General features: G+C 44.3%; 1 protein-coding gene across 2 annotated transcripts in view; it reads right to left on the bottom strand.

The window, feature by feature from the left end:
- Positions 1-24,401, bottom strand: part of pde3a (phosphodiesterase 3A, cGMP-inhibited) — a 102,096-nt gene that overhangs the window by 24,557 nt on the left and 53,138 nt on the right. For both annotated transcript variants that reach the window (XM_034204976.1, XM_034204975.1), the window contains exons 3-4: positions 18,515-18,775; positions 7,646-7,803 (exon numbers count right to left, since the gene is read on the bottom strand). In XM_034204976.1, the coding sequence (XP_034060867.1) occupies positions 7,646-7,803; positions 18,515-18,775 (419 nt within the window). The remainder of the gene's footprint in view (positions 1-7,645; positions 7,804-18,514; positions 18,776-24,401) is intronic.

The raw sequence follows: 24,401 nt of genomic DNA on the forward strand, positions 1-24,401 counted from the left end.
GTTCGGTACGTACCTCAGTTTTTAGGTCACGGTTCGGTTCGGTTCGGTTCGGTACAGCAGAAAAAATTATCACAAAACATTAAATATTTTTTTTAAATTATTATTAAACTGTGACTAATGTATTCAAATAAATACAAAATATAGTAAAATAAACATTAAGGTGCAGCATTTTGATGAACTGAAATAATCTGTATTTGAACTGTACTACCTAAGCAGCCAGCTTGACATTAGGACTTGCTTGTCATTGTATTTTCATGTTGTTTAAAGAAAGATGAACTTGTCCACATTGCTTGCTGAAAGGGCAGATCTGCTGGCACTAACAATGTCTCCTGCTGTGGAGAACACCCTCTCGCTAGGGACAGTGGCAGCAGATACAGCCAGGTAGCGCTTTGCTAACATAGCAACATAAGGATATTTGGCGTTTGTAATAGCTTTGGCTCGGTCTGAACTCTTTGCGAGTGGTGGAGGCTTAAATGCTAGTGGGAGTTGGGTTTGCACTTCAGTCTTTTTTCTTTTGGTACCGGTGATATTCACATTCGGGTGATGCCTTTTCAAATGAGTGTGATGTATTGCCAGCCGCGTAACCAATGTTAGTTGAACAATGCCGACAAACAGCTTTGGTTCGGTCCCCCTGCCTTTGTCCTTCATCCTTGTTCGTAACTGCGAAATCAAAATGTTCCCAAACCGGAGACTTCAATGATGCTGGAGGATTTTCAGCTCAACTTTATCTGCGTTCGCCATTTCGACAGTTCCTCAAATTACTGACTACATTTGAACGCATCCCTGTGACCAGCTCTCATAGTATGCCTCTCGTCCAATGAAATGACTTGGTCGCTCTATGATATAGATTACTTCCAGAAAGTTGTTCATGTTCTCAATTTTTTACGTTTAACGCTATATTCGTTCGGTACACACGTGTACCGAACCGAAGGGCCCGTACTGAATAATTTCAGTACGGGTACGTGTACCGTTACACCCCTAATTGATTGATATGATTGCGATTTAAATCAGCATATACTTCTGTCAGGGGATGCCACCCCTCAAAATCTCCTGCCACCCTCTTGCCACCCCATGAATATTTGTCTAGATCCGCCCCTGACCCCTTGGTCTCTTCCCAGCTGGACGTGGCTGGAACACCTCCCTAGCAGTGGCGAGCCGTCAGGGCCCTCTAGATATTCTAAAAAACAATATTTGAAAACATTAAAAAAACAAAAAAAAATTTTAAATATTATTTTTTATATTTTGTTGTTGTTACATTTTTCCTTAGTTTTACCAAAATAACTTGATTTAATTGTATTTTAAATAATATTTCCAAAGAAATACATTTTTCGAATCTGCCTGTTCAGTTTCTGTTGGAATGTGAAGGGTTTAAATGCCGTCTCTGCGAGTTATGTGAAGACGGGAGAGCTTGTTTGCCCCTCTCTACATTCACAGAGGGCCCGTTATAGTAACTCAATGAGAGAGTAATGCCAAATGACAGTACAATTGACCAATCATATCTTTCCTGTAAATGGGCAGGCTTTATTTTTGTGGACTTTATGACAAGTTCCGCCCGCTGTGAGGTCTATGCAAGTGGTGCAGTGACGCATCCTAAAACCCGGAAGTAAGCTTCGCTCGGATTCCCTCGACAGAAAGCAATGGGATTTCTCCATAGGGTTTTGGAAAATAGCTCGAAATAAGGTCTGTGGAAAACGAACCTGTTAGATAAATGCACGTTTTGTTCAGCCGGATAATATCCACATGTCTACCCTACTTTTATTATTTTCGAATCATAAATCTAATCGATAGATTTACGATCGATAGATTTATGATGGCTCATGTCAGTGATAGTGATGACATCGTTGCGAAATTATTAACCGAGTCATTTTCAAGATTGAGTTACAATGATAAACTGGAGTGGCAAAGGATCAGCTGCATGACCCGCCATCAAGTGCTTCATCCAAAAGGACAGGAAGATGGACTTTGTGTTTCAGTGATTTATCATCAAAGGTAGGCCTAAGTCATTTTCAATGTGGGCCGCCGTGCCGACTTAATTCATTTGTAATTGTTACTTGGCTGTGGGTGCCCTGTCATGATAGGTGTTTATATAAATGATGTTGTTTTGTGTGGTAGAGGGTCGCTGTCATTGATGAGTTTTGCACCCCGGGCCGCTGTTTTGATATTCCGCTGAAGTATACGCTGTGACATAATATCTCCTCTTTTTTTTCGAGTGAAGGGGGGGGGGGGGGTGGTCAGAGGGCCTAGGTATAAAAGTCACGGCTCGCCACTGCTCCCTAGAGAGGCGCTCATGTGGCATCCTAACTAGGTGCCCGAACCACCTCAACTGGCTCCTTTCGACACGAAGGAGGAGCGGTTTTCAAATGATCTATTTTTTCACAAATATCATCCTGCAATGTTCCGAATTGGTTTTCTTGTCTACTCATTATTTAAATATACAGTAAATACATCCAAATGTATCTGTCAGCGGTCTATTTGGAGTCTTTCTCTGAAGTAAATAATGACTCCTGTTCTCCTGGAAAAGCACCTAGGCATTCCCCAGAATAAACCTTCATCAAGTTAATTATCCTGCTAAAGGAAATACTGTGTAAATTGCTATATTTTCTGTTTTTTCAGCCTTCTCCTTCCATGTACCTTATCTTAATAGTCTCGAGCCATGCAATAACCCGCTCCCTTCCCGCCACAGTTAACTCCCAGATTTTAAACTCAACCACTCACGGCAGGTTGACAGATTAACTTTGGTTCAGAGCCCGAACGGACAGTGTCCAAGCCACGATAAACAAAGCAGTCATTATTTCTGCTTCCAGTAATCTACCTACTCTCAAGCCAGATGACGTGAAGAAGATAACAACACAGTGGCCGGGGCTGAGAGAAATGGAAGGTATTCAATCGGCCCCCTTTTTACCGGCTGTGTGAGATAAAAAAGCAGATATTGTAGCTTTGAAGTTAGTGTTATTCCTTCTTAACAATGTACGTCACTGAGAGCTGGCAAGATGGAAAAAGGAGGGAGAAAAAAAGAAGCCTAATGTCCTAATTAAGATCGTACAGATTTGATGATGGAGCAGAGAGAAGGCAATTGAATCCATGTGTTCATTTTCTCCCCTCCATGTGTTCTCACTCTCAGTCCCTCTACCACAAACCTCTCACTTTCCTAATGGGACACTTTACATATCGAGTATGATAACTGGTGTTTTGTTTTGTCTGTATGAAAAATCCAATGTTACTGTGTTTCAGATCTTAATTACAAATACAAGTTATATAACTTGTATTTGCCCATCAATTAAAACAAAACTCCATTCTACTTCTCAAAACTGGAGAGATGTTGTGATGGCAGGTGGCTGATATTAAAGTAGCATCACAGGTTTAACACAACAGTAGGTTAAATAGTTGTCAGTGGACATGAGCCCTGTTTTTGTGTTTTCAAGCTGGACACTTACGTTTTACCAGCTCATTTTTTTATTTTAGACATCTGTATAAAAAGCCAGATGCCTGAAACTAAATTTAAATGAAGTGTTACTCGGAGGAGAGCCCTCTCAGCTGCAATAAACCAAACCCAGAGACTCTCTCTGCTCTCCAATCGTGTCTCTACAACCCCTGCCAGAAGAAGCCGCTGTGACAGTGTTTCTAAGTGTGTGTGTGTGTGTGTGTGTGTGTGTGTGGTGTGTGTGTGTGTGTGTGTGTGTGTGTGTGTGTGTGTGTGTGTGTGTGTGTGTGTTAACTGTGTGATGTTCTGGTGACTGGGGAGAGGCCCAGGTGTTTGTTTATACTCACACCACCATAAGTGGCCATAGCTGGGGCCTGCTACTGGGCAGTGCTGGGCTTTAAGACCAGGCGACGGAGCTTTGTGTACAGAAGCTGCTCAGTGTGCTTACATTTACAGAACGTGTTCAAGTATCACACTGTCATTGTGCAAACACACCCAAACAAGCCACTGGCAGCCCACACAATTAGATGGCTCGAGACGCAAAACAAAAACAGTGTGCAGATTATTCTTTTCTCAGTAAATGCAAAGTTGCAGTGAACAATATAATTAAAAACTGAGTGTTGAATTTACCATAGTCATCAGTTGTATCATTTTCTATGAGTTATCTACTATGTAGTCTCATGTTTCAATATGGATAAGCAGTGAAATGTCTACCTCAAAATGAATGGATGTCACATGTCACTTCCCTTCAGATAAAACATTCAGGAAACTTGAATGAAAGAAAGCCTTATTCGAAATGTTGTTTGGTGTTAGGTTATCTAACTTGAACCTTTAGAATCTGTGTAATGTGCTTTCTTAGTGGTCAGCAAAGAATGTCCTAAATGCACACAGATATGTGCAAAATATGCAGGGGAAATCCCCCTACAGCAGACTTCAGGCCAGATCATACACAGAAACAGAGGGAACATTGCATCTTTAATATGCAATTACTGGGTGGATGAAAACATACAATACATGGAGAAAAGTACATGGAAACTAGCACAAAGTACTTAATCTGCTGCGATATAGGTCACCAGGAAAGCTTTCCACAAGCTTTTTGAGTGGGATTTGCTCCTATTCATCCACTAAAGTTGTACTGATGTTGGGCACTGTCTTGAGAGATAACTCGCCATAAAGGTTATGTTGGTTTAATTTATCCAAATAGTCTTTGATGGGTTTAAGGTCAGGGCTCTGTGCAGGGAAACCCATAATCCCTCCTCTGAAAAACATGTATTTGCAGACATTGTCTGTGTATTGGTCTGCCATGCTGTAAAAGGCGGTTTTCCTCAAACTGTTGCCACGAGGTTAAAAGCAAACTACTGTCTGTATTTAGCAAAATTAAGGTTTTGCCATTTGAATACATGGATTTCAAACTGCCACATACTAATGGCCTTATAGTGTATTTAGGGTATTAGGTACTGTACATCAAACACTTTGTATCACTCCTTAGAGCAGGACAGTTGTGGGCATAAGAGTCTATTTGTATTCCATACACATTATTTTGACAATCATTCACCTTCTACTGTATGTGCAAGGTAAACTGTCATGGAAGGAATATTGCATTTGCATCCAACACTACATGGGTATCAGATGAGGGCAATACACTGAGCAAATACTTGAGGTGTGTCTATCTACCATGAGCTTCAGGCATTGTCTCTCTCACATCTTAGCTTAAACAATTACCTTGGAAGAGAGAACCTTCACGTTTTTACGGGAACAGTTAAGTCTTACGGAGCAGCCATAATCAGGTAATATCCTCATGAAATTAATCTCCTCAAAACAAAAAAATACTTTGCAACACACAAGCAAAGGCTAGAATCTTTTACTGGAAAAACCTGGATGAAGAAACTTAAGAAAGACATAATTTCATCAAGCTATAACTGACTATATAAGTTTTATCAACTCAGTACAACAAGTTCCCGTTCTTCACTTGGTCAACAATAACACCTGGTGCCCTGTGATTGGATATGCTTCTAAAATCCAAACAAAACAGAAACATATGGCAACTCTTCTGGAAACATCACATTTCCGTAAAACTATCCACCCAAAATGAATCTGTAGATTATTATGAGGTGGGGAAGAGGGCATGCAGTTGCAGAGTCATGCCTCATTTAACAGCAGTGGGCTAGTTTGTATCTAAAGGTTCACTCCCTGGTCTTGGAGTATGTGAGCGAGCTGATATAAAGTGAAAGTTCCAGACATGAAGCCTGTAGTAAAAACTAAGCTAATACGATTTTAGTGTCTAAATATGTTTTTATTTTGGTAATAAATGTGCTTGTATTAGAATTAAACATGTCTCAATACTATACTATATACTATATACTATAATACGAAAAAGGCAACGGTTCACCTTTTGTTTTGATCTTCATGCTGTGTTTTGTATTTACAGCATTTTTTATTTGCATAATTTTGCTTATGCAGCGCTTTGAGTATGTTGTGTTTTGGTGAGTTTTCTCTAAATGCTGCATATGTGTTGTAAAGATGATTGTATGTGTTCTTGCACTTTAGTGTTTTATTATTTGAAACCTTTTTTGAAACTGCAGTGTGTTTCTCCCAATGAAAATGTTTTGGGCCCTGACAATATACATATATTGTTGTCATTCATGTTTCAAATAATACTTTCAACTGATTCTACGATAACATAAAGGTTGTCATCAGTTGAAACTGAACAGCTTGAATCCATGCAGTAAAGGCTGTTTTCTGAGTTGTTTGAGTCAGACATCAGAATGGCTTTCTGAAGCTCTCTCTACACATTACTAATTTAGCCCCAGCCCCAGTTTAAAAATGTGACAAAAGTTATTTTGCAACATATGAAAATAAACTTTGAACAACAACACACACACGTTAATACACAAAACTACAATGTGTAACTGTCCCCCTATGTGGCACTCGACAAGCATCTGTGATGCTACATGGCAGCACAGAGACTCAGAAGCGTCGGTGTTTGCAGACAAGCGCTGTTCTCCATCAGAAGACTTTCATGCCTGTGATACACACTCGACAGGGGAGAAACTGAATAAAGTAGATGAAACACGAAGACACTCTTTCTTGTTGAGACACAGTTAATATTTAAAGATGTGGGGTATGTGCTGTCTGCTACAGCATCACATCATACAAATATTGTATGCACAAACTAATATTCAAGTACACACCAACATCTTGAATTGTTTTCAGGCTGAATCTCCATTTTTCACTTCTTTGACATTCATAAAAGCAGAACAAAAGCTGTTCTAAAATAATCCAGACATAATGTCACAAAATTACAAAGTAATTGTAAGGAATGAAATCTCTGCACTGATCACAGTAAATGATGCTGAAATATTTTCCTCAGTAATCATCATAACGACTCTCATAAATTAAGACCCTGTGTTTATTCTAGATTGAATGCATCAATGTGATTTACTAGCCAAACAAAAACAGCAGAAACGAGCAGAGATATTTGTTGTGTTTTCAACAATATGGGACTGCCTTGTCTTGACATTTCTGGTGACTCACTGCATGTGCAACAGCTTTTGCAAAACAAAATGCATCCAAGCATAAACCCCACCACACAAAGACATGATTTCATGAACAACACAAATGCACACAAACACTCAGCATCACTCACACATATCCTGTAATCTTCTTCATCCCACAACAGCTTTCAACAAATAATAATGTAAAATGCATGCAGATCTACTTCTGAATGATAATAGTTCTGTAAAGCCTGATCCTCATGCTATCATCAGCACTTCTGTGCTGAGAGTGGATGTGTCTTAGTTATTCAGGTTAATGCATTCGCCTGTGGGGCATATTCCCATTCTGGCACACATCCTCTTCCGAACTGCTGCGCCATTACTGTTCACTCACGCTGTCTTTGGTATAACTACAGCCACACTGCTGGGAATAAACCTCTTAACCTTCAAAAGGATGTGTCATACTGGGGTAGCCATAGCAGGAGTCCCTATTAAATCATTTGTTCCACAGTTAGACCTACAGTGCAGTGTTGCACTGTAGGACCTTATTAGTGCATTGAAATAAAACATCTTAGGGATTTTATTCTAAAGAGCTACACATAATACAGCAAGAAAATAGAAGGAACAAATAGTACTGTATGAAGCACAAGTAATAGCGTGTTTCTGAGGATAGAGAAGTGTAGGCTGAGAGAGAAGTGGGACATCAGTCATTCAGCTGTAGCTCAGGTACCTGCAGGTGAGTGCTTCATGGAAGGGTTTGATGCTGGCGCTGCGGTCCCTTCGGACGGGTCCGGGCTCGATGGACGGCAGGCCTGTGGCGGAGGTGGTGGTGGTCCACGTGGAAGAAATCCTCCTCAGAAGACCAGGGTGGAGACTCCGCCTAATACGCTGCAAACACAGAGAAAAATGTGTGAGATATTTAACATTGTATTATGTATAACTTCTGTGAAATGCCTTGTAAACATGCTGCCGCAACAAACCAAATGTAGACATTTGAGATCAATAAATATAATCTAAAGATATTGACACTTACACACACAGTTACTAACTACACTAATACACCCATCTTTTTATAAATAAATAACATCCTAATCCTTAATTTACTGCCGTAATAAACAAAAAAGGCATATCTGTAATTGTGTTGGCTCTGAAAGAGATACGGTTATTGCTTTTACGCTTTGTCTGGAGTCAAATTGATCATCTAAATGAGACAGTTGTTTTCAGGACTCTGCCCAAGATGAAACAAAGGATTCAGCTGATAAAACCTTGAAAATGTTTCATGATTTGAGGCATTTTAATTGTTTTAGCTCTTTGGATCCAAAGGGAATCAACACAGTCATGACTGAATGGAGGACATTTGCAAGCAGCTGTGGCAATGAAGCCCCTCATGGCACATTGTTTAATACTTTGTGAGTCTTGCATTGCAGAGATACACTTCATCAAAGGGAATCTGCCTCTCTGCTTCTCATTCTCTTTGTGAGTTTCTTTTGTTTTGTTCACAGTCTCTTTCTCTATCTGTCTTTTCTGTGCTCTTTCTCTGGGGTTCCCACTGGTCTGTGCCCTTGTGCTGCCTCCATCTGCTCAGTGACATGCAGCAGCTTGGCACAGCAGCGCTAAACATGGCAGGCTCTCTCCCTCAGTCTTCTGCAGGATGACCTAGTAAAGAACGCCTCAGAATCCTGAATGAGCCCATTCACAGCAATGCGTCATGTACTGAGTGCAAGCATACACACTCCTACGCGCCGCTGGTCACTTCAACGGACATTTCACTGACTTCCATTTACGCTGGAGCCCTTACCATAACACTTGTTCATGAACAATAAGATGGCAATATTTTAATTAGATTTGTAGATTATCTAATTTGTAATGGCACACCTTACATACAATACTGCACGAACAAACACGATTTTAGACCGAGTTTCTCCCCAAAACATCCTGTGTGTAATGGTTTTGTGATGAGAAATTGTATTGTATTGTATTTTCTATTGGATATTAAAACTGCATACAAATATGCCTTTAACTCTCAACTTTCAAAGCGGAATAATGATGCTGTGGCACAATTTTGAAGCAGCATATTTATATTCTTTGATAAAAGCCCTGTAGACACACACCAAAAGCAGAAACACACGAGAGAAACACACACATACACACATCCCCATCGGCACCAACAGCATGGTAAAAACCAGGCCATCTTCATAAAAAAAGAAAAACAGAAAACAGAACTACAGTAAATCCGTTTCCTGCTGCTGTCAGTTTTAATCAAGGTCAATACATGGTTAAGTGAGAAATTGTAAAAGTTTAAACATTATATAATTAGTCGTGTGTTTTGTTATCCATGTTTGATACAGTATGGGCTTCAGATCTAGTGGCTTTTTTTGCAGCACATAGAACATGCCATGTGTTTAGTTTTTGGAAAAGTGCTTGAATCAGTATGCACCACGATGGACATCAAACTCTTGGCCAGGAGGCAGAAAAGCAAGCGCAGGGCTTTCCACTCCGCACTAACCACCTTCACTCCTCCTGAGCCGGCACGTGGTCTCTGGGGAGCCGAGTCCTAATGAGTGCAGCTTCACTCGCCACTCCACAGGCACACTTCGTCTTAGCTACTTTAAAAAAAGTTCAGACGTTGTAAAAAAAGCACCTGTCAACCAAAAAGAGTGGCTCGATTGCAGCGCAGGCATCGACCAATCGCCAGCTTCCGGGGATCTTCCTCAGATTGATAACAGGATCCATAACTGTGGTGGGGGGTCTAGTGTTGTTGACACTTACTCATCCCTCTTTGTAACCTTTTGAGAGACGTGTTCACCTTCATGTTGCCTCTCCTCTTTTACACGACACACACACACACACACACACACACACACACACACACACACACACACACACACACACACACACACACACACACACACACACACACACCACACACACACACACACACACACACACACTCATACACTGTCTGGCTCCTCACATCTGTCATGTTGACACAGCTGTGGCTATGAAAGGGAGAACAGGGCTCGGAGCAGTAGAGGCGCTCTATTTTTCTTCACTCAACTGAAAATACACTCCTTTATTTGATGCTAAAAGCTCTGAGAGCAGGAAGCACTCATTAGCTGAAACACGGGCTAAAAGATTAACATGTGTGTGGAGGGCTGTGTAAATCATTTGTCCTTAATAAAGTAGACTTCACTTTTTATTTTACGATTATTTCAGCTGTTTCTTAAAAAAAAAAGACTACTCTGTATGAACAATTCTGACTTTTTATATTTGGGTAAGATTCCTTCCTAGCAACTAGGCAAGGCAAGGCAAGTTTATTTATACAGCACCTTTCAGCACACGGCAACCCAAAGTGCTTTACAAAATAAAATAAAAGACATTTAAGAATAAATACAGTGGAAGCACATTATAAAAAGGCATTTAAAAACAGGCATTTTAAAAAGCAAAGATAATAAAATAAACACAACAGGTATAAAATACATGGATGAAAGCCAAACTGCAGTTTGAATTTGAACAACTCATCCAAATGCAGCGTCAAAAAGATACATTTTTAATCTGGATTTAAAAGTATTAACAGTTGCAGCTGACTTGCAGGATTCAGGGAGTTTGTTCCAGATGAACGGGGCATAACAACTAAATGCTGCTTCTCCATGTTTAGTTCTGACTCTTGTAACAGAGAGCAGACCTGTCCCAGAAGACCTGAGACTCCTGGATGGTTCATACTTTTGCAGGAGATCGTTAATATAATTTGGTCCTAAACCATTTAGTGCTTTAAAAACCAGCAATAGTACTTTAAAATCAATTATTTGTCAGACTGGAAGCCAGTGTAAAGACTTCAGAACTGGACTGATGTGATCCACTCTTTTAGTGTTAGTGAGGTCTCGAGCAGCAGCGTTCTGAATCAGCTGCAGCTTTCTAATGGATTTGTGAGATCTGTGAAGACACTATTAAAGTAGTCGAGTCTGCTGAAAGATAAAAGCATGGACAAGCTTTTCTAAATCCTGTTGTGACATTAGTCTTTTAACCCTAGATATGTTCTTTAGGTGATAGTATGCAGACTTAATAACTGTTGTAATGTGGCTGTTACATTTCAGGTCTGAGTCCATCACTGCACCTAGAGTTCTAGCTTTATTCGTTGTTTTGAAGTCTGCCGACTGAAGCTCTGTGATGACTTTTAATCGTTCGCTCCAAAAACAATAATCTCAGTTTTCTGTTTGTTCAATTGGAGAAAGTTCCTACTCATCCAGTCATCGATTTGTTCAATGCACTTACTCCAACCCAGTCTCATGGCATTTCGTGTTCACCAACACGATTTTTAATCTATTGATTCGTGTTCACCAACACGATTTTGCCCTTTTTTTCGTGTTGCACAGCACGATTTTAAAAGCAATATATTTCTACTGGTAATGACGCTCATGGAAGCACGGCATTCGTTTGTGTCGGCTGCCCTTAAAGGCAATGTGAGCGTCCATTCTCATTGGATAACGGAGAATTGTACACCCGGAAGTAAGTATTCCCCTTACTGTCGATTGATTTTACAGTGATATCTGCACTACTCATCGACTAAAAAACACCAGATTATCCTTGTTAATTACACAACATTGATTGGTTTAAATTGTGTGCAATGCTTTTGTATTTTTCCCCTTCGATTCGGAGAAACAAATATTTTTTCGGAGTAAAGGATGGCAGAAGACACTACACTACCCAGAATCCCCAGCTATCGTTTGGACTACACCATGTGCTCTGTTTGACAAACCCCGTTTTTTTTCACCATTCATTCCAATGGCTGGCGTCAATGTCACGTGATCTTCAAATTTCTCCCTGCAGAAGAAAAAAAACATGACCGAACTTCGTTTTATTCTCGGTCGAAAATGCCTATTTTAAAGTTAGTTTGGCCATTAAAATGCGTTTTGATGTCATTTGATGTGAGAAATATGAGTTGTTATTTCAGATTATGTGTGCAGTGGATGTACATGATCTTTAGTTTGCTAGTTATTACGAAGATTACTTCAGGAAATTGCGTCCATAGAATGTTTTCATTGTTACCAAGGTGGTTGCTAGGGACGCTGCTATCGATATTATTTCTGTTATGTTGTGTAACTGTTTAATGGTGTTATCTTTATTGCTAGCCCCTTCCCCGTCAATGTATAGTGTTGGTCCACAGCGCAAACATATTAGTTTAACAAAATCCGCATCTAAAGATAGCCTACGTTATTTTCCCCTGTGCAATTCCAGTCTCACATCTCACAGCACATCGTCATTAACAAATACCGGAAACAGACCGAAAACATTTAAAAAAAAAAAAATAATACTTTATTTCGAGTGTGCTTGCTTTTCTCTTTGAAAGTCATTCCATAACGGCATTGTAATACACGGTTCGGCTGCATTAAATATTACATATCTGCTGTACTTCTCTATTTATAGAGCCCTGATGAGAAGACTTCTAGACAAACATGAGGAACTGAAAACGTGACGTGGATCATAAATATATCAGCCATTAAACAACATCTTACATTTCTTTTCACACAATACGTCTCCTTGCAGTGTCAACACTAATTCGGCTGACTTTTATATTTGATCCAATTGGTAGATAAGCTGTATTTACACCATAAAGGTGCACAGCGGATATAAAGGGACACCTAGTGGTTAAAGCATGTTATTGAATTTCATTATTTTTATTATTAGATATTAATAGGATCCCTATAAAGTATATTCATTACTCGTTATTCTCTACTAATAGTTAATTAAAGACTGTATATAATGACTATTTTGCACATCCCTTTCAAGATTTCAAGATTTTCTAAGGTTTATTGACATGGGCCGACACAACTATGGTGTAGTTATACATTGAATGAAAAACTTGGGTCGCAGGTTCCTCAATAGTGCATTACAAGACATCTATCAATATTCGTGCATACCTCCAGCATTGTTAACTATGTTGAAGCACTTATTTTAACTGATATTATACATAATGTATTATACTCTTTTATAATGTATTATACTCTTTTAGCGGCATTGCTGTTCTGCACAAAAAAACTATTATTCTCCAACCACTGACTATTCCCCATACTCAGTCCTTTGAGTGCCTTGCTTTTAAATGTTTTCCACCCAAATCCCTGACAGTTATACTAGTTGTACTAGTCTACCGTCCTCCAAAATCCAACTCAACCTTCATCCCAGAATTTTTTAACTTCATCACCTCAGTATGTCCCACTCTCTCCAACATTGTGATACTTGGCGATTTTAATATACACGTGGACTCCCCCAAATGCTCCATGGCTGCCGACTTCCTGTCCTACCTCGACTCACTAAATCTGACACAACATGTACATGGGTCCACCCACAATCATGGTCACACACTTGACCTCATCATCACCGGAAACATACCTGCATCAGACCTAAACATCTCTGATCTTGAAGTGTCTGACCATAAGGCTATCTCCCTAACGCTGACAATCCCATCCTCCAACCAGCCACCCCCCACTGAGACAGTCATGAAGTACCGAAACATCAATAATTTGGACACTCCACTTTTTCTCAAAACCATAACAGCAAACCTTTCAACTGACCTCCGTTTGCTTTGCCCCGACGACATGATTGAGCTCTACAACGACACCATGACCACCACGCTCAACATCCTGGCTCCGGAAAAAAAGAGGAAAGCCACTTTCCAACGGTCCTCTCCCTGGTTCACGGACGCCCTCCGCCGCATGAAAACCTGTGGTCGACAGCTGGAGAGACTATGGAGGAAGCAAGCTCTCGCCGTCCACCTACTGGCCTTCAGAGAACACCAAAGTGCCTATGCTACTGCTCTAAAAAACGCCCGCTCTGCATATTACTCGTCAATAATAGACAACGGCAAAAGCAATCCTAGAACCTTATTCTCCACTATCAACCGCCTTCTCAACTCCACCAACACAGGCCCCCCAGCTGCCTCTCCAGAACTCTGCAATGACTTCTCTGCTTTCTTTAAAAACAAGATCGCAGATATCAGAGCAACCATTACAGCCTCAACAGTAGCTCGGACCCCACCCACCTGCTCTCCCTTCATCAACGGAATCACCCTCTGCAGCTTCAACGAGGTGACGTCATCTGCACTGCTAGCCATCATAGGCAAATCAAAGCCTACCAGCTGCTCCCTCGACCCCATACCCACCCCGCTGCTAAAAGCCTGTTCGCCAACCCTGGTTAATTTCCTGACAACACTCATCAACAAGTCACTACAGACTGGTGAGGTGCCTGTCCATTTCAAAACAGCAGTTGTCTCCCCACTTTTAAAAAAACCAAATATCGACCGAGAACTCCTCTCCAACTACAGACCTATCTCCAACCTCCCGTTCCTTGCCAAAGTACTTGAGAAGGTCGTGGCCGCACAGCTCCAGTCTCATCTGTCTGACAATGACATGTATGAGACCTTCCAATCAGGTTTCCGCCCTGCACACAGTACAGAAACAGCCCTAATAAAAGTAGCAAACGACCTACTGATGGCATCCTGGTCCTTCTTGACCTGAGTGCGGCTTTCGACACAGTGGACCATACCATCCTCCCCCACCGCCTCGAGACCTACACCAGGGTGACGGACACGGCTCTGAAGTGGTTCTGCTACCTCACCAACCGGAAGTACCACGTGTATCTGGGGGGTTCCAGGTCTGACGACACCGCAGTGACATGCGGGGTCCCACAGGGCTCAGTGCTGGGGCCGATCCTGTTTTTAATCTATTTATTACCTCTGGGTCATATCATCAGACAACATAACATCAACTTCCACTGCTATGCCGACGACACTCAGGTCTACATCAAAACACAACCCAATACCACCACTATCCAAACACTAAACACCTGCCTGGAAGACATCCGCTCCTGGATGACCACTACCTTCAGCTCAACAGCAGCAAGACGGAGGCAATCCTGATAGGCACCACCGACCAGCTTGCCAAGGCCGCCAACATCAGCCCCTCCCTTGATGGTCAGCTCATTCCTCTCTCCTCCGTTGTCACCAACCTCGGTGTAAGGTTTGACCCCACTCTGTCTTTCCAAGCCCACATCAAACATATCACCAAGACCTCCTTCTTTCACCTGAAAAACATTTCCCGACTGAAGCCCTCACTCTCAACTGATGACATCAAAAAACTGGTTCATGCACTCGTCTTCTCAAGACTAGACTATTGCAATGCACTCCTCTCCGGTCTCCCAGCCAAATCCATCAACCGCTTCCAACTTGTCCAGAACAGCACAGCCAGAGTTCTCACCGGTACAAAAAGGTCCGCACACATAACCCCCATACTTGCAAAACTACACTGGCTCCCGGTCCACTACAGGATCCAGTTTAAGGTTCTGCTCCTCACGTACAAAGCCCTGAATGGACAAAGCCCAAAATACCTCTGTGACCTCATCCATACCCAGACATCTACCCGCTCTCTCCGCTCCAGCCACGCTCCTCTTCTTTACATCCCCCGCACACGTCTCCGAACAATGGGAGACCGAGCCTTCTGCTCACTCGCCCCGCGACTCTGGAACTCCCTCCCAGATCAGCTGAGATCTGCCCCTTCCACCGAGGTCTTCAAAACCGGCCTTAAGACCCTCTTCTTTCGGCAGGCCTTCCAATAAACGTTGATATCATAAAACACCTGGAGTACTGCCATTTTTATCGCTATCACAGACTTTTATTTTTGTACTTTATTTTATATTTTATATTTTATATTTTATTTTTTGATTTCTTATTATTATTACAATTATTTGTTTAATCTATAAAAGTGTATTAGTATCCTTTATTGTGAAGCACTTCGAGATTTGTCTTGGCAGATGAGAAGCGCTATATAAATTAAATGTATTATTATTATTACTCTTATAAGATTTATGTAGATATTTCATCTCCGGCCTTGTCAGGTATTGAACAATCAATAAATAAAGAACACAGAATTGTTAAATATAAAACACAGAATTTGTGTGATTATACTAAATGATTTACAAATAAACACCACTGCATATTTACAACTGTTACACATGCTGATGTAACGCAAATGTTCCAACTTGGGATCAATAAAGTATATCTTATCTTAAGCTGATCGATGGCTACTGCCATATTTGCAAAATGTGCCTCTGAACCTTGACAAGTGCATGTTTCAGGCTTATCAATTAATGTAATGTAATGTAATGTTATCAATTAACAACAGGTGGGTTAGGGTGGACCCGTTCAAATCCAGTTTTGGACAGTCTGCCGTGGTTCCATCCCATTTCAAGTGCTGTTCGAGGCTCAGCGTAACCCTCGGAGCACACTCTCCAATCACAGAGCTTGAGGACTATCACAGAGCACATGGTGTAGTCCAAACGATAGCTGGGGATTCTGGGTAGTGTAGTGTCTTCTGCTATCCTTTACTCCGAAAAAATATTTGTTTCTCCGAATCGAAGGGGAAAAATACAAAAGCATTGCACACAATTTAAACCAATCAATGTTGTGTAATTAACAAGGATAATCTGGTGTTTTTTAGTCGATGAGTAGTGCAGATATCACTGTAAAATCAATCGACAGTAAGGGGAATACTTACTTCCGGGTGTACAATTCTCCGTTATCCAATGAGAATGGACGCTCACATTGCCTTTAAGGGCAGCCGACACAAACGAATGCCAATAGTCATTATATACAGTCTTTAATTAACTATTAGTAGAGAATAACGAGTAATGAATATACTTTATAGGGATCCTATTAATATCTAATAATAAAAATAATGAAATTCAATAACATGCTTTAACCACTAGGTGTCCCTTTATATCCGCTGTGCACCTTTATGGTGTAAATACAGCTTATCTACCAATTGGATCAAATATAAAAGTCAGCCGAATTAGTGTTGACACTGCAAGGAGACGTATTGTGTGAAAAGAAATGTAAGATGTTGTTTAATGGCTGATATATTTATGATCCACGTCACGTTTTCAGTTCCTCATGTTTGTCTAGAAGTCTTCTCATCAGGGCTCTATAAATAGAGAAGTACAGCAGATATGTAATATTTAATGCAGCCGAACCGTGTATTACAATGCCGTTATGGAATGACTTTCAAAGAGAAAAGCAAGCACACTCGAAATAAAGTATTATTTTTTTTTTTTTAAATGTTTTCGGTCTGTTTCCGGTATTTGTTAATGACGATGTGCTGTGAGATGTGAGACTGGAATTGCACAGGGGAAAATAACGTAGGCTATCTTTAGATGCGGATTTTGTTAAACTAATATGTTTGCGCTGTGGACCAACACTATACATTGACGGGGAAGGGGCTAGCAATAAAGATAACACCATTAAACAGTTACACAACATAACAGAAATAATATCGATAGCAGCGTCCCTAGCAACCACCTTGGTAACAATGAAAACATTCTATGGACGCAATTTCCTGAAGTAATCTTCGTAATAACTAGCAAACTAAAGATCATGTACATCCACTGCACACATAATCTGAAATAACAACTCATATTTCTCACATCAAATGACATCAAAACGCATTTTAATGGCCAAACTAACTTTAAAATAGGCATTTTCGACCGAGAATAAAACGAAGTTCGGTCATGTTTTTTTTCTTCTGCAGGGAGAAATTTGAAGATCACGTGACATTGACGCCAGCCATTGGAATGAATGGTGAAAAAAAACGGGGTTTGTCAAACAGAGCACATGGTGTAGTCCAAACGATAGCTGGGGATTCTGGGTAGTGTAGTGTCTTCTGCCATCCTTTACTCCGAAAAAATATTTGTTTCTCCGAATCGTTGGGGAAAAATACAAAAGCATTGCACACAATTTAAACCAATCAATGTTGTGTAATTAACAAGGATAATCTGGTGTTTTTTAGTCGATGAGTAGTGCAGATATCACTGTAAAATCAATCGACAGTAAGGGGAATACTTACTTCCGGGTGTACAATTCTCCGTTATCCAATGAGAATGGACGCTCACATTGCCTTTAAGGGCAGCCGACACAAACGAATGCCGTGCTTCCATGAGCGTCATTACCAGTAGAAATACATTGATTTTAAAATCGTGCTGTGCAACACGAAAAAAAGGGGAAAATCGTGTTGGTGAACACGAATCAATAGATTAAAAATCGTGTTGGTGAACACGAAATGCCATGAGACTGGGTTGCTTACTCAGTCTTGTAATCTGAGAATAGACTCCTGGTGACATTTTTAAATAAATCTGGGTGACAACTAGGTGTCCTGCCGGTGAAATGTAAATCATGACACTTCCTCTTCACTTCAGAATCACAAGGAATGTGCTTTGGTGTATAATGGCGCATTTAAGATGTAAAAAGATTAAACATATTTTAGAACTGTATTTATTGAAGTACAACTGTGAAAAAAAGAGGATCTGTGCAAGAAATCTTTACAAAATAGTAACTAACTACAGTACAAATATTACTACTAACTTAATAATAAGACATAATCAGAATATCAAGTGAAAGAGCTGTGCAGCTTCAAACAGGGTACAATTGAACAGAAATGTGAAAAATATACAGAGCAAGGTTCACAGTATGAGTATGAGGAATTGCTCACATGATGTATGTTCACGCAGCATGTAGTATCTATTGGAGGAGTTCTGAGTTTGAAATGCATGTCCTTACCTTATGGATGGACGTTTTCCCTTCTTTCTCCGGTCCCTCCTCTGAGTCGGAGAAGGTGTAGGCATCGCTGGGGTTGAGCAGGGGAGCAGGGCGCGGTCGGTGCAGCGGCTGGAAGGTGAGCTGGGTGGTGAGCAGGTTGCTGACGGCCCGCAGCGAGGTGCAGGTGTTGGGGGGCAGAGAGGGGTCAGCCAGCAGGTCTGAGATCAGCCCGTGGGCCTCTCCCATCACTGCTATGTCCACCATCACAGTGGTGCCTGATGACTGTAGGGAGACAGAGAAAGGAGAAATGAACATCATTGCTGCTGGGGCTAATGTGAGTTGATGCTAATGAATGATAGCATCTGATAGTGGCTGTGTGCAGCTTATTGGCAGCAGTTGTGAAGAGCAGGTGGGTAAACTATGTCAGCAGCTCCCATGTGAGGACATAATGTGGTTAACGGAGACATTGGCATCACTTGTGTTCTTTATCCTACAGAACTGAAGGTGAAAGTATTGTAACGTTCACAAGGTGAGTCGGAAACAGGCTTCTCGTTATTAGGCTTTAATAACTCTTGTTCTTACAGATGATCACAGGTACATGTACACTTTGTGGGTTCTACCTCACACTAACCTAACTCCTACCCCTACACATATATATATATATATAGCAGTGTCTACGTCACAACTCCCCGCCCTCCCCCGTCCGCTCCCCCAACCACAGGCCCGCACCTCAACCAGCATCACTGTGCAGCTCTATGATTGGCAGAGAGACGGGGGATGCCTGAGTGACACCTTGGATATCCTATGCAGGGTCGCTACACTACCCCCCCACTACAAAGTTCCTCGACCACGAGGAACAAATAAACACAGCACAACACTACATCTACACACTGTACTTTGACTAGGAAAGTCTGGGTGGACTACCATCCCTTCCAGTGAGACCAGGGCGCATTCTTGCCCTCTACAGGAACTGAGGGGTCTCACTATAACTTTACTACCAAACAAAGTCTCTGAAGCGACCCGGGGGTCGTGTCTGCCTTCTCGGCAGGGGGACTGGGGTCAGGAGGACCGGGGTTGCCGGATCTGGCCCAGGCGGCGAAAAAATGGGGGGACTCTCAGTCCCTGATGGGGGACTGCTGCTCTGTTCGCCGGGGGGCCTGAGTGGGGATGTCGAGGGGACAGCTGTGGGCCCCGATGTTCCTTGGGTCTGTGGGGAAGCGACTCCTCTGTACGGAGCCAACCTGTCTCTGTGGAGCACCATTTTTCTCCCCTTTGGTGGCAGCTGCACCCGGTAGACCACTACCCCCACCCTCTCCAGTACTCTGCAGGGACCAACCCACTGACTGTCCAGTTTTGGGCACCGGCCTTTCTTTCGTTGTGGGCTGTAGACCCAAACCAGCTCCCCGGCCCGGAAATGCTGCCCTCTGGTCCTGGTGTCGTAGTTCCGCTTCTGTCTCACCGCAGCACTTTTCTGCTGATCGCGGGCAAAGGCGTGAGCGGAATCAAGGTGGTCCTGAAGTCTCCTGGCGTACTCAGGACCTGGAGGCGTGTCTAGGTAATCTGGTGGCCGACCAAACGCCAACACAGCAGGGGTTCGAAGCTCTCTCCCCAACATGAGGAGGGCAGGCGAACAGGCTGAGGACTCCTGGACTGCAGACCGACATGCCATGAGCACAAGGGGCAGATGCTCGTCCCAGTCGCACTGATGCTGAGACGTGAGGATGGCCAGCTGCTGTCCCATGGTGCGATGGAATCTCTCGACTAGTCCGTCGCTCTGTGGTCGCAAGGGGGAGGTGCGTGTTTTGTGCATGCCCAGTTGTGAGCACATGGAGGCGAACACCCGGGACTCGAAATGTCTCCCCTGGTCACTGTGCAGGGTCTCCGGCACTCCAAAACGGCTGAATATGCCGGCCACCAAGGCATCTGCGACTGTCTCTGCTTCTTGATCAGGGAGAGCATACGCCTCTGGCCACTTTGTGAAGTAGTCTATGGCCGTGAGAACGTAGCGGTTACCCCTGTTTGACAAGGGTAGAGGCCCCACCACATCAACCGCTACTCTCTCCATCGGGGCCCCGACGGGAAACTGTTGCAGCGGAGCATGGGAACGACCAGGGGGGCCCTTCCGCGCCATACACGGATCACAGCGGCGACAGAAGTCTTCGACATCCCTCCTGCACTGTGTAGAGTTATATTTGTATTTATTCATGTTAGCAAACTATGGATAAGCTTAAAATGGGAATAATTTGGGTAAAACTGTGAGCTGCATTTGGGGCCTGTTGACATGTGTTTTGAGGACAAAGGAAGATGGGGGAAGGTGAGAGCATGTCCTGATTTGCATTCAACTTAGAACGAGCTACAGTGGTTGTGATATTAAGGGAGGTCCCTTGGGTTTCTCTGGTGGTTATCAACAGTAGCAGTTAAGTGAATACTGTTCAAACAATACCTGTGTTTGTGTTTTATATTGATTTCTCTGTTTTATCCTTTCATAAATGTAAGGACTACAAATGGCTATAAACATTCTGGGCTGGTTGGAGTAAACAGGGTTTTATTGCTCTGTGGGGGAGGTGTAGGTATGCAGGCCTTGAGACCTTTTGTTGGAAAGTGAGCCTGTTTGGTTTCCTGCTGGCCAGCGTTGCGTCTCCCAATGAGATGACCTGAAAAGATGACCAGCTGACCTAACACCAAACCCCTCCTTCTTACTCTGGTATATATCCGGTGGATCCCTGGCGTTCGGCCTCTTCTTCACATGCTGCCCTCGGGTGAAAGTAGCTCTGCAGTATGCAAACCAGGGCAGGAGTAAGCCGGTATTACTCCTTAAGCATTACAATATAACTGTAATATATCATGTTGTATTGTAATGATTGTATTGCATTGTCATATTGCCATTAAAGTAGATTATTGTTAACGGTTACTTTGTAGCTATGGATTCCTTCCTGTATTATAACCAGCTTCATAGGAACGCGCGGAGATTTGAAAAGCGGACCAGTTATCCCTCCAAATCTCCAACAACTGCTCCTAGTAGCAGCCCTGACGAAGGCGCTGGAGAGTCTTAGTGACGCCAAAGTGCCCAGAGCCTGCCGTTCCATGCATGGCCTTGAGTATGACCTCTTGCAGACCCCTCGGGACCACCACTTGCCACCTCTTCTCGCCCGTTGCTGGCTCCTTCCACGCCCGCTGTAGTACGCCCTGACACAGACGTAGAGTCTCAAACTGACACCACAGCCCCTTGGTTGCTTTGGAGAGCACTGCCACTTCCTCCCACGGTGGCCGCTGCTGCGACTCAACCCACTGCAGTACAGGCTGTAGAACGGCGTCCCGCTCTTGCTGTTGCTTCCACTCTGTCACATCCACTGTCTGGAGCTCCCGGCAGATAACCTCTTCCACTTGCTGCGCTGCCGCACAGACGATGTCCTCCTCCAGCAGCTCCTTTTCACGAGTCTCTCTCTTCTCGCAGTAGTGGCATCCGCCGGCAGCACACGGGCGGCGGTAGAGAGCGTCTACATTTGTGTGGCGCACCCCAGCCCGGTGCTCCACCCTGAAGTTGAAAGCTTGGAGCTCTTCTAGCCACCTGGCGACCTGCCCTTCTGGCTCTTTGAACGTCATGAGCCACTGTAATGCAGAGTGATCCGTCCTCACCGTGAACGCCTGCCCGCACAGGTAGTACTTAAAGTGCCTGATGGACAGCACCACTGCCAAAAGTTCCCTGCGGTTGACGCAGTATCGTCGCTCCGCTTTGTTGAACGCCCGGCTGAAGTATGCCACCACCCGCTCCCCCTCTGGTGTAGTCTGGGAGAGCACTCCGCCTACCCCAACGGCGCTAGCGTCTGTGTCCAGGGTGAACGGCAGCCTGGGGTTGGCTGGGGCGAGAACCGGGGATTCACTCAAGGCACGCCGAAGGCCGTCAAACGTTGCTTGACATTGCTCAGACCACAGGAAATCCCTGTCCTTCTGCAGCAGCTGGAACAGGGGTGCAGTGCAAGCAAAACCCTGTACAAACTTCCTGTAGTACGAGGCCAGGCCCAGGAAACTCTTCAGCTGTTTCTGGTTGCGAGGATTTGGCCAGCCTGTGACCGCCTGCACTTTCTCGTGCAGGGTGCCGATGCCCTCCCCCCCCACTTTGTGGCCCAGGAAAGTGACCTCTCTCTGCAGGAAATGACACTTATCTGGATGTAGCTTCAAACCAGCGGCTCTGATCCTCTCCAGCACCACTCTCAGAGATCCCAGGGCCGCCTCAAACGAGCTGCCATGCACCAGGATGTCGTCCAGGTAAACCAAACACTGTTGGCGGGGAATCCCCGACAGCACCCTGTCCATCAATCGCACAAAGGTGGCCGGGGCATTACACAGCCCAAAACTGAGGACCTTGAACTGCCATAGTCCCCGGCCGGTGCAGAAAGCCGTTTTTGGTCTGGCCTCTGGGGCAAGAGGGACTTGGTAATACCCGCTGCGGAGGTCCAAGGAAGAGAACCACGACGACCCTGCGACTAGGTCCAGGGACTCATCGATGCGGGGAAGGGGGTATGAATCCTTCTTGGTGACCCCGTTCACCGGTCTGTAGTCTGAGCACAGCCGCCAGCCACCTGTCTTCTTCGGGACCATGACTACAGGTGCTGCCCGTGACGCGAGTCCCCCGTATCAATCTCGTGTTCCACCAGATGCGTTCGGCCCACCTCCTCCTCCTTCATGGCAAAACTGCCCTGGAACTCTAGCAGAAGCTGCCCCAATTGCTCTTGCTGCTCGGGATTTAGGCCACCACAGTTCTTCCTCCACACCTCCAATACTGCAGACTGAGCCTCTTCTACCTCCGTCTGGGGTAACTGGGGGGGGGGGGGCTGTGCTCGGGTGGCGCAGTCCGGGGGGGACAGGTGGGGAATTGTCCTGAGTGGGCGTCACCGGGGATACCGGAACGGAGGGAGGGTTTTCCTCGGTTTCTAGGGTACTCACGGTGGGTGTAGGGGGTCTCCCCGCAGGCTCAGCAGGGTTGTGGATACGGGTCATAGTAATCACAGGCCCCCCCCGGAAACTCACTGTGCCTGCTTGAAGATCCTGGAGGCAGCCCGTCGCCTTCAAAAAGTCCAAACCCAGAATACACGGGTCCTGTACATCCGCTATCCACACGGGGTGCCGCACTTCAACTCCCCCCACCGACACAGACAGCACGCCTCTTCCTTTCATAGCCGCCAACTCTCCTGTGACTGTGCGGAGACGCACCGATGTCGGCTCGAACATAGTCCCACTGGGCAACACATCTGCTCTCACCAGGGTTACTGTAGAGCCTGTGTCCACCAGTGCAGCGCAGGGCACCCCTTCCACATCGACAGGGACATAGCAGGAGTCCCCACCAGCACGGCCCACCGCGACGACAGGCTCCACGCCTGTGCTGTGATCTTCTTCAGGAGGGCGTAGAGTCTGGCTCCCCCGGCTGTGCTGTCGGGCTCCTTCCTCGGATGTCTGAGTCGGTGGCAATAGAGCTGTGGTTTGGTTGGGGAGTCTTTGGGCTTGGTTCCACATATTCTCCTTTATGCGGGCCCCCCGTCGTTTCCCTGGGCCCGGGGTGCCTTGGGGCAGTCTCTGGCCAAATGTCCTGGCTGACCACACCTGGTATTTGGTCTGTGTGTTGGCTGCAGAGAAACAGCCCTTATAATTTCCGTCATCTCGGTAATCCATGCAGGCTTCTCCTCCTCCCTGCAGCTCCTCACAGCCGGTGCTGCCGGCACTCCGCTGCTCCTAGCAGCTCCAATCCACACGTTCTCTCTCTCCACAGCCATCACCAAGGCCGCCTGCAAGGACTGTGGATGCTGCAGCTGTACCTCGACCCTCAAGTCCGCAGGGCGGAGAGCCCTGATGAATTGATCACGTGCCAGCTCACTCTGCACTCCGGGTGGCATGTGTGCATACGCCCGCCGCG

The sequence above is a fragment of the Gymnodraco acuticeps genome, unplaced genomic scaffold (genome assembly GCF_902827175.1).
Source record: "Gymnodraco acuticeps unplaced genomic scaffold, fGymAcu1.1, whole genome shotgun sequence".
Lineage (NCBI taxonomy): Eukaryota > Metazoa > Chordata > Actinopteri > Perciformes > Bathydraconidae > Gymnodraco > Gymnodraco acuticeps.